This window comes from Ambystoma mexicanum, chromosome 1q (genome assembly GCF_040938575.1).
Source record: "Ambystoma mexicanum isolate Mex_15411 chromosome 1q, UKY_AmexF1_1, whole genome shotgun sequence".
NCBI classification, from domain to species: Eukaryota; Metazoa; Chordata; class Amphibia; order Caudata; family Ambystomatidae; genus Ambystoma; species Ambystoma mexicanum.
In genome coordinates, this window is record NC_090922.1 from 1,345,018,866 (window position 1) to 1,345,031,899 (window position 13,034).

At 45.7% G+C, this 13,034-nt stretch overlaps 1 protein-coding gene across 2 annotated transcripts in view; it reads left to right on the plus strand.

Moving 5' to 3' along the window:
- The window catches only part of EPS15 (epidermal growth factor receptor pathway substrate 15), a 1,698,287-nt gene that overhangs the window by 413,387 nt on the left and 1,271,866 nt on the right, over positions 1–13,034 (plus strand). For both annotated transcript variants that reach the window (XM_069642214.1, XM_069642213.1), the window contains exon 8: positions 2,619–2,678. In XM_069642214.1, coding sequence (XP_069498315.1) covers positions 2,619–2,678 — 60 coding nt within the window. The remainder of the gene's footprint in view (positions 1–2,618; positions 2,679–13,034) is intronic.

Consider the following 13,034-nt stretch of genomic DNA (forward strand, 5'->3'; position numbering starts at 1 on the left):
CACCTTTCTCATTGTGCTGCTAAAGTAAGAGTGCAACCTTAGCTGGGATGGAATAGAACTCCTCTGACCTTTGCTAAAAGCGTCCTCCGACTGTTTGTACAAAAGGACATTTATTTATTTTTTATTTATTTTTGCATTTGTAAAGCGCCACGCAGCTCGGAGGCATCGGGGGCTGTTTCAAGAAAATGACTTAGTTACAGTGCAAGATGCAATGAACAGTGAATGTTAGAGACATCGTGTCTACCAATAGCCTGGATAAGGATGCTTGCCTTACATAGGTTATACAGTTGGCAAGGTGAGCACTGACAGGTGAGAAATGAATATGTCCAGTACCAGGTCCGAGTGGGGTTTATACAAACAACATGGTTTTTTATTGCTTTTCGGAAGCCCAGGTGGGACTGGATGCCTCTGATCATTGTGTATGCCCCTGAAACTGAGGTCTGCTCAGAAGAACTCAAGGTTTGCACTTTTCACCTTTCAAATAGGTTCACGATCTCTACTTAGTTGCCGAAAGGGGGTGAACATGAATTGCTCCAATGTAGGGTAACCATTACAGCAGCATCGGTCTTGCTGCTCCAAGATGAGGAATTAATTTTCTACGGTGGTACGTCTACTATCTTCCTTCCCTGTATTGCTTGAAGACATGCATTGCATATTGTTCGATTTGTCTGCTGAAATGGCCTCTGCTCCCTGCTTCGGACGAGTCCAAAATGAATCTCAACTATTCTAGTTGACTCTGTGCCTAGCCTGAGTGTCAGGAAACCGCTTTGCTGTCGGTGTCAGTTACTCAAATGCATTTTACATTTTTCTTCCCGTACCCATCATAGAACACCTGTGTGCAGTTTGTACAGTGTAAAACTAAATACACCTCTGAGAAAGAGTAGCACAAGAAAGTATGACTCGGGTACAATGGTAATGTTTTTCGTGGCTATATTGTATTCCTACGATTAATACTGTGGAATTTGTTTGATCGTGTGGGCGAAATAATAATGCACTAGCAGTCCCGATCACCATCCTCATTAATCGCAAGGAATTTGTATAAGAGTTCTCCTGTTGCCCCCTCTTTAGCTTTTGGTGAGATTTCATCTGAGGTTGGCTGTACTGTGACCAAAAAAACTATGGTTTTGCTTTCAGAATACAGCTATTGTATTCGCAAGAACACTAATTTCGTTCATGTGATTGCAGACAGTGCTCTGTATGGTCCAGGAATGTTGTATTCAAAGTGCAGTTCATCTTTAGATAAACACTATTTGTGTGTGCATGGGCATAACATTGATTTGCTTTAAGCAGAACAGCCCACCATAGATGAGATCTATGCGCATTTGGGCTGAGCTCGATGGGTGGGTTTGCAGAAGAGGACAGCTGTTTTGTAAATTGTAGGATGTATGGAAAGCAGGTTGTGTTTTCTGGCTAATTATTCATTCAGCGGGAGGTGGTTCTTAATGTCCTTGGCAAATATTAGAAAAACATGTAGGTCATCTGTGGATGACGCCCTTTTCTCTAATTTAGTAGTACTTTTTAATGTATTTGTTACTGTGTTCCATAACCCCAACGTAACAGCATGCTACTTACAAATCCTTCCAGAAAAAGCATTCAGTCACGTGCATGTGCCCTGTTGTGAAGATTGGGTACTTTAGATTCCCAAATTTCACACACTTTTTTCATTGATGGTTTCATGTTTCCATCTTTGATGCTAACTTCTAATGTCTTCAGAAATCCAGTGACAGACCTTCACTTAATTAACAGGAGGCAAACCTTTACTTCTGAACTCCATGTGGATTTGAGGAGAGTTCTTAAATATTGCATTCCATTTTCGAAAGATACGTCCCCTCATAAAGATGATCATTACTTGTCCCCAAGTTAAGTTTTGCATTACAACAATCCGGTATTTCAGCCTAGTTTTATGAAAAAAAGGCTTTTGTTCAAGGACTATCCGATGGATTTTGGACAGTTTTTTTTTTCTTCCAAGGATCAGTCTGAGTGCGCTGCTAAAATGTGTCCTCCATTGTTGTCCTCTTGGAAGTGAACATCCTAGCTTGGTCCCGTCTCCTTGCTTGTTTGGCAACACACATTGTTTTCCTTCTTGAAGAAAACAACTGCATATCCCGCATCACAGTGTGAGGTAACACTTTTGCCCACAGTACATGTGGCTTTGTCAATTTTATTCAGTTTGGATTATAAGATGTTGACCGTCTTATGCATAATTCATACAATCACTGCCACATGTAATCAACTTTCATTTTCTAGCAGGTTCCAAGCTGCAACTTGGAAAAGAAAAGCAGCTCAGTGTGATTTGCAGACTTGGACCTGGTGTATCTGGTTCGGGTTTAAAATAACTAATTTCACTAGAAAAGTAAATTGCCCAATGCACGTTTCCAGTGACTAGTAGCCTCTGTCGGAAAAGGCTAATGCTCAAAGTCTTCTGTTGTGTGTATATATTCCATTGTATGTGTATGTATTCCTGTGTATTTGTGTATCTATTCCCGTTTTTGAGTTCCCTTTAACACCATATGTTAAAGGGAAAGTAAACCTGCATTCTTCAATCATTTGAAACTGTGAAATGTGTATTTACAGGCACTTGTTTATATTCTAAGTCAAATGTGTTTTTTTTCTGTTAGGTTTGGGAACTAAGTGATATAGACCACGATGGCCTTCTGGACCGTGATGAATTTGCAGTTGTAAGTGTCTTTTCTACTTGTTTTGGTCATTTTATAGATGGCATTTATCAAACACTTGGGTAAGTTGGCTGTTACAAGCTTGTTGTCCATGATAATTTTAGATTTCCTGAAACATTTGCAATTCTAGCTCCACTGTCCTAATCCACCATTCTTGTACCTCTGTGAGTTCTGAACTTACCGATGTGATTGTTTTCACCATGCAGGTGAAAGGAAGCGCCCCCAATTTCAGCACGATCCTCCCCGCAATGAGAGACAATAAGGGACTCTCCCGTAATGGGAATAAGGCCAAGACAGAGTGCGGGTGAGCGTAAGTGGGAGTTTATCCAAAGAATAGGGCATGCAAAGAACTCTGCAACCTCCGAGAGCGCTCTGTCTGACAATAGCAAAGACAGGCGTATTTCTAATACAAAAAACGTCATCAGAACCTACACACTATAGGGGGCACAAGTTAATTGGGATTGGGTGGCGTCGACTAACTATAGGTGTTGCTGCAGCGTGGTTGGTCTTGGCGTGAGGACGTCACTGGTCAGCCTCGTGGGTTGGGTTGGGCCTGGCAGGCCAGCTTGAGGTCATCCGAGCGGTGTTGGTATGCTGGGGCAGCCTGTGACAAAGATGAATACCTTTCCTGACTCGTTTGCCCTAGGCCATGCACACTGCAGTTATTCAAGAAACGACATCTAAGTTCATCAATAAATCGCTCGGCAGTTTGTCTTATAAAATAAACGCAACACATGAGGAATGCACCTCTTGAGAGGTCCGGTGATTGTCGGTTGGGGTGAGATTTACCTGTGTCCTATTGACCGGTATTTTAGGTCGAGGGGCTGAGTTCTGGGGCCTGAGCCGACTGGTACATGCCTGTCTGCCGCGTTAGAAGTTATTATATAAATGGGTCTCTGTGTCTTGTCCCAGTGATGGGGGTCGTTCTTGGGGTGGTCTAGGGGGAGGGTTGTGGACTTTACGAGAGGGTGCTGGTAGATCAGTGGATTCAAAACGTGGGTTTATTACCGTGCTGTAAATAACACAGGTGGTGGGCTGTGGCCTTGGGTGCGGTACCGGGGCCTCTGACTCTCTGAAGCGGCTCCAGCTTGGTTGGGGGAGGTGAGGGAGCGCGGCACAGGCCTTAGCTTCCTTATCTGGCAGGCTTGGTAGGGTGGGAGGGAGAATGGCCTTGCATATACTCACAAAGGTTTTTTCCTCGTGCGTTGCTAACTTTTGAATGCAGAACTTTTATAATGTTCCGCCTTATTTTGATGTTATTTAAACACATATATATTTCCATTTCGTTACACATTTCTTTAATACAGTCGGTCCGAGTACCTTTTCGTTACCTAACATTATATTTACTACATGATGTGATTATTTTATGTACATTAAACGTTACACGAGGTCGTTCTAGGTTATGGCCTACAGAAATTGATGCTCGCTGCTTTAGGTGATTAAGAAAACATATATGAGTAAATAAAGGCTGTACATTTGGTCTACATCTTTCTCTGTGGTTGTAGCAGCACTAGTCCAGACCTGGGGTGGTATCATGTAACGTTACATCTTTATGGTTTATTCACAGTTTACAGGATCTGTTTAAACCGAGGTAGTTCGTTAATACCAATACTTGAATTATTTTCTACTTTCTTCAGATAGTGATGCTTCAGCTTTTTTCCCCGTCACCCCGGCCTCGCGGACCAGGTCATGCAGGGTGCAATATTACATTGTGGATAAAAATGTTGCAGTGTTAGCATCTCGGGTTAGCTCATATCCGACTTTCTCATGGGAACGCGCTCGCAGCGGATCTACCAGGGCTACTGCGGCGGCAGAGATGCATGAAAGGCCCTCCAAAGGTGGGGGCCTCGTTACAGTGTGCTGAACTCACGCCATGTTTGCTAAACAAGATGGCTTCTAGGCCTAACTGAATTTTGGTATATGCAGGGAACGGATATGTGTGGGCAATGTCGTCGGCGGGTGACCCCTCCTCCACCTGGGCCCGGGTGGCATGAGGGGACGGCCACCGAGTCATGGTCCTCACCTGGGGAGAAGACTGCAGGTGAGGAGGGCCTCGCGGCCAGTCCTTCCCTACATTTCCCCCCTTTCGTTACTAAAGTAACGAATTCTTTAGCTCTTCTAATCTTCTACATTCTTGCTCCTCTATCACTGCGTCATCCCATGCAGGTGTTCCTTTTCTAGGCATCCAGGCTCTGCATACCCCCCTCAAGTTCTCACCTCTTCTAGCATACTCATCTGGGGTACATGTTAAATATATACAGTCACCCGTCCCTTCCAAGTCTACCCAGACCTCCTCATACCATTCCAGTTCCACATCTCGGGGTTCTTTGATAGTGGTGTGCCATAGTTTATCTACTATGTACTTATCACGGCACATAGGCACTAACTGGTATCTGGGAGTGTTATCTGGTCCTGTCTGTACATGTACTTCTTGTGTCGCCTTAATTGTACCACCAGAGTTGCCCATTGTCACCATCATCATCGCACCGTTAGGGACTGCGTTAGCACAACATCGAAGGCCCACCTGGCACAGGCAGAACACCACGAGGAGGACCACCGCAACTGGTATCAATAATTTCATCGTCATTCCAAGCCAGGAGGGAACCCAGGAGAAGATATTGTCGAACCATGAGCTGTCTTCAGCCCCACCTTCCAGCTTCATTTTCTCTCCCAGGTTATGGACTGCTTCAATGACGTGGGACAGGGACCCATTTTCTGCGTCTTCAGAAGGTACGAACGTGCAGCACGCACTTCCTATTTTTCGGCAAACACCTCCATCGATTGCTGTTAGCAGGTCCAGAACATACCTGTTCTGCATGGTCATTAGTCGCAGAGCTCGTAGTTCCACCTTTATTATGTTGAACCCTTCTTCAGTGTCATTGGCCAGCTGAATCAGTTCCCACCGTGTGATCTGAAGCCATTTTGCATTTGCTCTTGCTTGGACACTTGAAACCAGTGAGGCAAAAAATGTTTCCACGGAGCTGAACAGGCGATACCTGTCTGGGATCTGTGCCAATAAATCGGATGACGCTTGTGATATGTAGTTTGATGCTCGCTTGTTCCGTGATAGCTCCTTTTCTTTCCCTCCGGAGGACAGGACATAGAGGTGTGCTTCGGCAGTGGGAGACGTCTCGTCCTTGTTCATGTTTCCTTGCGTCTTTTTATTTTTGTCGACGTGGCTTTCTGGAATCACCATTAGGGCCGAATGCAAAGTGGCCATTGAGCAGCTGCCACTCCATGCCTGGGGAAGGTGCAAGTAAGCCTGATTCCCGCATACCCAGTATGTGTCCATTAGTGCTGCTGTTCCTTTTTTCATGTCTGGGATGGTGAGAGTTTTGTTACAGTTTTTGTTCGTTCCCATTGCCACTTTTCCTTCTCCCTTGAAACATAGTTCGTTTTGTATTTCACTTTGTAGCTTGAAGGGTTTCTCCATCGCTGTTACCCATGTTAGTTTAGAGATGTGTTCTTTCCATATTGGTAAGCACGTTGTTTCCATCCATCGCAGCTTGTCTGGTTGGACACCTCTCAGTGCTTCCGCTTTGCACAGTACTTCTTCATCTCTCCATTTGTTTTCTGAAAACAGCGTCCCTTGTATTGCAAAGAAAGGTTCTTTAGGACAGACCACTCCAGACGCTTTTGAATAGCACGTTTTGTTGTCCTGTATTATTTTGAAAGAGACATCGTGTGCTTGAAAGGTGTTCTTTATTCCACACAGTGTGAGATGAAGGAGACATTGGGCATCCACAATGGGCAATTCTCTTGGCAACAACACTTTGGGTGTACCTGATGCGTGGGGGATGAGCGAACAGACATAGCAGCTTTCATTAGTTGTCTGTTTAGCTGTTGTACTCATATCTGCATACCATTTATTTGCTTGGTGGGGGTGTCGTGGGTCTTCCATCTTGTCTAATCCTAACCCATAATACTCATCATACCCCCTCCTGCTTGTCTCTCTTCTTCGCCTACTTCTCTCCCCCCTCCTATACCTTATAGTTTCGATAGGTGAAAGAATAGGCCCCCCTTTCTCATTCCCTCCCCCCTTTTCCAATTCTTCATATAGGGACTTGTGTTCTGTCATTGTAATTACTTTTCCATTTTCCTCAATAAACAACAGGTCGCTGTTTTGTATCGGGGCGGGAAGGGTAGTGGGGCTGTTATATATTTCAGGTAGGGACATTGTGTCATTTTCCATATCTTTATCTTTTGATCGTGACAGGGCAGCAGTGGGTGGTGCAGTATAGTAGCCCCACACAAGGCGGGATCCATCCCAGATCAAAAAATCACCTTCTTTAATATTCATATTTGTAATTGAATTCGTGCCAGGGGCAAGGGTGGTGTTACTCCCCCCTCCCCCCTCGTTCATCTCAGTAGAGATGAACGCTATGACCCAATGTGTCATTAGGCAAAATATTGAGATGAAGAACACAATAACACACATTGATAAACCGCATTCATATGAATATGTCAATCTATCTACTAACATTTCTCTAAATCTAACAAATCTATTAGTTGCAGGCTGCCCATTCGATGCCATAGTAAATCCTGTTTGAGACATAAAAGTGCATTAAGTACAAGCATGTAAACATTTAGAACGTTGTGAAAAAAAATTTTTTTCGGCAAAGTATGGGAGTGGGTGAGGGAGGGGGTATGTCCACAGACAAGGTAACTTTACAAATATTACTATCAGTACATTATTTCATACATAAAGAGAAGTCGAGAGAGAGAGAGAGAGAGAGAAAAAAAAGAAAAAGAAAACTTCTCCAAAACCCAAAAAGGACCACAAAAACCTTCAAAAGTTGTAAAAAATTATATATATATTTATATACACAGGTTTATTTCAGTACAAATGTCGTGCGCCGCTCGCGTTCAGTGTTCATCACTTAATGCACACAAAATTCCCATCATCCATTCTGCACAACTTCATTGTCCGCAGTTGTCTGTGCCTCGTCCTGTACCTCACCTTCCACGGCGCTATAAGCTCTGCGTACGTCTGTCAAATGCACCCAGTATCGTAGGCCCTTTACCTTTACTGCTGTGGGTGTGCAAAACACTACCTCATAAGGGCCATGGAAACGTGGTGCATTCCACCTTCGCACAAAACTTCGGACATATATAAGGTCACCAGGCATTAGTTGTAATGGTTTTTCAGGCATTGTCTCTGTTTCTGTTGTGTTCCCCTCCTCCCTTGTAGAGGGGGGGGCTAGTTGCTTTGCAATTACGCGCGCTGCCCGTGTCAGTTTTCTCAAGTACTCTGTGAACTCTTCTCCTAATATCGCTGCACTTCTGTGTGCATCAGAACGTTCACGGAGAGGTGAATGCGCTGTGTGCATTCTCCTTCCCGTGACGATCTCATGCGGGGACAAGTGGTGGTCTTTACTTGGCTGATTTCGTAACTCGAACAAGGCCAAAGGCAGGCAGTACATCCAGGTCTTTTTAAGGGAAAAACACAGTTTTGACAATCTGCTTTTTAACAGACCGTTCATCTTTTCCACTACGCCATTACTTTGAGGATGATAAATCGAACATAATTTGTGCTTTATTCCCAATAGGGTAGTCACTTCCTTGAATAGTTCATTAACAAAATGCGTGCCGTTATCTGAGCGAATAACTTCGCAAATCCCCCAGCGCGGGAACACTTCCCGCACTAGGAACTTCGCGGCGCCCTTCGCATCAGGGCGCGCACAGGGGCCTGCCTCCACCCATCTCGAAAACGGACATACAACCACAATCATGTAGCGAGCCCCGTTACATCTTTCTCCCATGTCTACATAATCAATGTGGAGCTCTCTGAATGGGCCATTTGGTTTGGGTATCGTTCCTCTCAGTGTGTGCAGTGTCATACCTGAGTTGTAAATCTGACATGTGGTGCATTCTAAAGTCAGTCTTGTGACGTGTTCATGGAGGCAAGGTGCAAACCAATCTTCTTGTATCTCTGCCATTATGTGTTGCTTTGCGTTATGTGCGGGAAAGTGTAGTTGTTGAAATGCTATTTCTAACAATGTGACTGGCATTACCGCTTTTCCTGAACTTTTTTTGTCGCCATAACAAATCAGTCGGCGATTTGCTGCATCCCCTTTTAGTCCACAGCAATTTTTCTTCTGCACTAGCTCCCTCTTGCAGCTCTATTATTTCTTGTGTGGGCATCATGTTGTATCCTGTGGGGACCTCTTGGCTTGCTGTGTGGTGCAACATGTACTCTCCTACTACACCTTTCTGTAAATACGAAGCTTCTTTGGCAGCGGCGTCTGCTGCCGCGTTCCCCAAAGATATAAAATCTGTATTTGTGGTGTGGGCTTGGCATTTTACAATGGCCACTGCCGTGGGGTCTTGCAGAGCCTCAATCAGTTCTTTCAATAGTTCTGCATGCTGAACTGGTGTTCCATCTGCTCGTCGGAACCCTCTCCGCCCCCACCGTGCCAACCCGCCGTGTACTGTGGTTGTCATGTATGCTGAGTCGGTATATATTGTCACTGCGCACCCCTTGGCGGCATGCAATGCTTCTATTAGCGCAATTAGTTCTGCTGCTTGGGCTGAATAGTGGGATGGGAGGCGGTGTTGCACTAGTGTCTCGTATTCATCTTCCTCTAATCGTACCACTGCCATACCCACATGTTTCTCTCCTGTCTCCATATCTATTGATGCTGACCCGTCCACGAAATACACCTCTCCCTCGTTCAGGGCATTCTCAAAAATCACTTGATCCTGACCTTCGTCACCTGTGAACGTAGCGCAGTTGTGGTTTTGCATGTCCTCTACGGTGCACGCCTCTGTGATGAATGTGGCTGGGTTCACTGTTTTACATCTTACTATGTGGATGTTTGCGCTGGACAGTATTATTTCATATGCTGTGGCGCGTTGTGTTGTCAATGTGCTCTTCGATCGCTCTAATATTGCAAAGAGTGAGTGTTCCACAAACAGTGTCACAGGACAGCCCATCACTATCGTGGCACTTTTCTCAATCGCGAACGCGGCTGCAGCTAGAGATTGCTCGCACGCGAAATGACCTTGCATTACTGCGTCTAGGGTGCCACTATAGTAAGCCAGTGGTTTGTGCCCTAACGATGTCTTTTGTGTCAATACTGCTGTCATCAGTGTTCCTTTGCAGTGTGAAAATAAGAAGAATTCGCGCCCATAATCTGGATTTGCTAGTACTGGAGCGCTTGATATCAGCTCTTTTAGTGAGTCAAATGCTGTGTTCATCTCTTCTGTCCATTCTATGTGTTTGTTTTCCTGCTGTGCCTCTTTTAGTGCCTGTAACAAGGGCCTCGTGTATGCTGCATAATCCAATATCCATGCTCGGCAATAGTTGCACATACCCAGAAATTTCTGCATCTCTTTTACTGTTTTGGGCTCCCCAACTGCTCTAATTGCCTGTGCCCTGTCTGGTATGATCCGCTTGCCATCCTTTGATATCAGCTGTCCCAAGTATAGGACCTCTGTCAGACAGTATTGTAACTTCCCCTTGTCCACCTTGTACCCTTTATTGGCCAATAATGTCAGGAGTGTTATTGAGTCCTTTCTACACTCTTCCTCAGTTTGTGCACAGATCAATAAATCATCAACGTACTGAATCACTGTGCTTTCTACAGACAAATTCCCCAGATCTTCATGTAGTACCCTGTTGAATATGCTTGGGCTCTCGCAATATCCTTGTGGTAGTCTGCAGTGTTCGAACCTCCTCCCCCCTAGTGTAAACGCTGTTAAGTACCTGCTCTCCTCTGCTAAGGGAATCGAGAAAAATGCATTTTTTAAGTCAATAACTGTGAAGTGGGATGCCGTTTTCGGAATGTTGCACAGTATTGTTGATGGGTTCGGGACTAAAGGGAACTCCTTCTGAATCACATCATTGAGTGGGCGTAAATCCTGTATCATCCTCCATGAACCTCCCTTTGCCTTTTTAATCGGGTAAATGCATGTGTTGCATGGGGAGTTTGAGGGCACTATTATTCCTTGTGCTAGCAGTGCATCTAGTGTCTCTCTGATCCCTTCTTCTGCTTCGCGTGACAATGGATATTGTTTTACCCGGGGTATAATTGCTCCCGGTTTCAGTTTTATTACCACAGGCTGAACCCCATGTAATAACCCCACGTCATGGGGGCCATTTGTCCATATGTTAGTGGGTACTAACCTCATGTCGTCATCAAAAAATGCATGTGGTGCTCCTACTACTGCCATTCATTCAACTTGAGTTTTTCTGGCTGTAACTATAATGTCACACGGCATTGCTAGTTCCATCACTATTTCGCCATCTGTCTCAGTGTCTGAAAATAGCTCCTCGTCCGAGAGCTCCCTCAGTGGGATATTTGCATTTGTACACAGTACTGTCCGCCACTCACATCCTTCCATGTCAACGCCAATCACACATATTCTGTTTGCTGACACGTGTACTGCGTGTAAATCCAACGATATCACTGACCCGAGAGCAGTGTCGGGGCTTGCTATGGGGCGGAAGAGGAATTCGGCTGGAATCCTCCAATCCATCCTTTTTAGTTCTGGTACTATGAGAGCCAATGTTCTCATGCCCTCAACAAACATCTCCTCGTTTCTTGGTAACCCTCTGATCTCTTGCATAATTGTGTGGCCGTGTATTACTGCTAATATGCGGAGGGGGCATATGCCTGGCGTCGAACATACGATACCGCTCCCTGTGAATGATATTGTCATATTTAGTTTGCTTAAGAGATCTCTCCCCAGCAAATTAATGGGAGAGTGTTCATAGTACAGTAAGGGTGCTTTCACTGTTTTACCCCCCACTGTCACATCCAATGCTTCTGTGTAAGGAACTTCAATTACAGCCCCAGAGAACCCCTGCGTCTCTAACGTTCTATTAGATAACGGGAACCGGCCCTCTCTAATGCATGATTTCTCCGCTCCCGAATCCACCATGAATATGAACTGCTTGTCTCCTATCTGCGCTCCTATCAATGGTTCCTCTGATGCATTGTGGGTCGTAGATAGTACTGGACACGCAAGTGCTCTCTGTGGGCTGTCCTATGCGGGGTGTCTCATTGCCCCCCCTTGATCAAAAATGTTCCCCGAAACTACTGACACCCCGCTGTAAGGTGCGGGAGCAGGCGCTCCGTTAGCTACTGTGGCGAAAGTGTTACCTGGCGTGTATTGCCTATTGTCATTACTCTGTGGGTGGTTTTGTGTCCTGTACTGATGTCCGTGTAGTTGTGCGTTACTTCTTTGTCCTACATTTTCTGGTTGTTGGTATTGTCCCATGGGGAGGCCGTAGGGGCTTCCTGGGTGGGGGTGACCGTACTGTTCTGTCTCCTGGAACCCGTTGTTTTGTCTGCTCCTGCACTCTCTTGAGTAGTGCCCCCATCTCCCACAATTCCAGCAGCTCCCCTGTGGACCTCTGGGACCCTGCCACCCATTACCTCCCATTCCTCCATACCCTTGTCCTCCTCTTCGGCCCCGGTACCCACCTCTTCCCCCTCTTGGGGCCCACTCTTGCCACGTTGGACCTCCGTTCTGCTCCTGCTCAGTCCACTGTCGTTGTCCTTGTCCTGCCCAATTTGCTGCTATTCTTCCTTGTATTGCTATTTGCCCCTCCTCTCCTTCCTCTCCCTCCCTCATGAGTGGGAGCCCTGCTACCGCTGCTGCAACCTTCACTAGTTTTGATTGTACCAACTTTGCCTCGTCTGCCAACCTTTTCTGTGCTACTTCCCTCTCTCTCTCTTTGATCCTTTTGCAATGGTGCACTATTATACTTTGGATCTCTGGCCACCCCTTCGCCTCCACGCCCGCTATCTTATCGAGTGCCTTCTGCACCTCTTTTGGGAGCCCTCTCTTAATGATAAAATAAAATAGAGATGTGGATTGGTGCCAGGGCGTGCCCGTCTCCGCTCTCCACATCTCCTGCACCCGGAGAATGTAATCCATAGCATCCTCCCCGTCATTCATTGTACATTGCATTACCGACTGTAAATCAGGGGTATCTGGGAATGTCTCCCGCAGCGCGTCCCACACCCTTGCTCGTACTGTATTAAAGGAAGCCCCATCATGACGATCACAATCTAACGTCACGGCCGGGAAACCAGCCTTAGCCCATACTCTGTCCGCTTGATCTCCTACTGCGGTTACTAGTAGGCTTTTCACATCGCCTACTGCCAACGGTATGCCGGCGGTATGTTTCTCAAATGCATATATCCACTTGCTCGCCCCTCCTGACAGCTGGGGCAATAATTTCATTAAATTAGCCTTATCCATCTGAGCCCATGGTATATAGTTTGGTCTCCCCCCCCCTCTGTGTATCAATGGAAGTTGTAACTTCCCTTTTGCAGTTGCACCCTCCCTTTCCTTAGTCGCTGCTGACTCCAATGACGCCATCTTCCCCACCCTATTTCTTAGTCG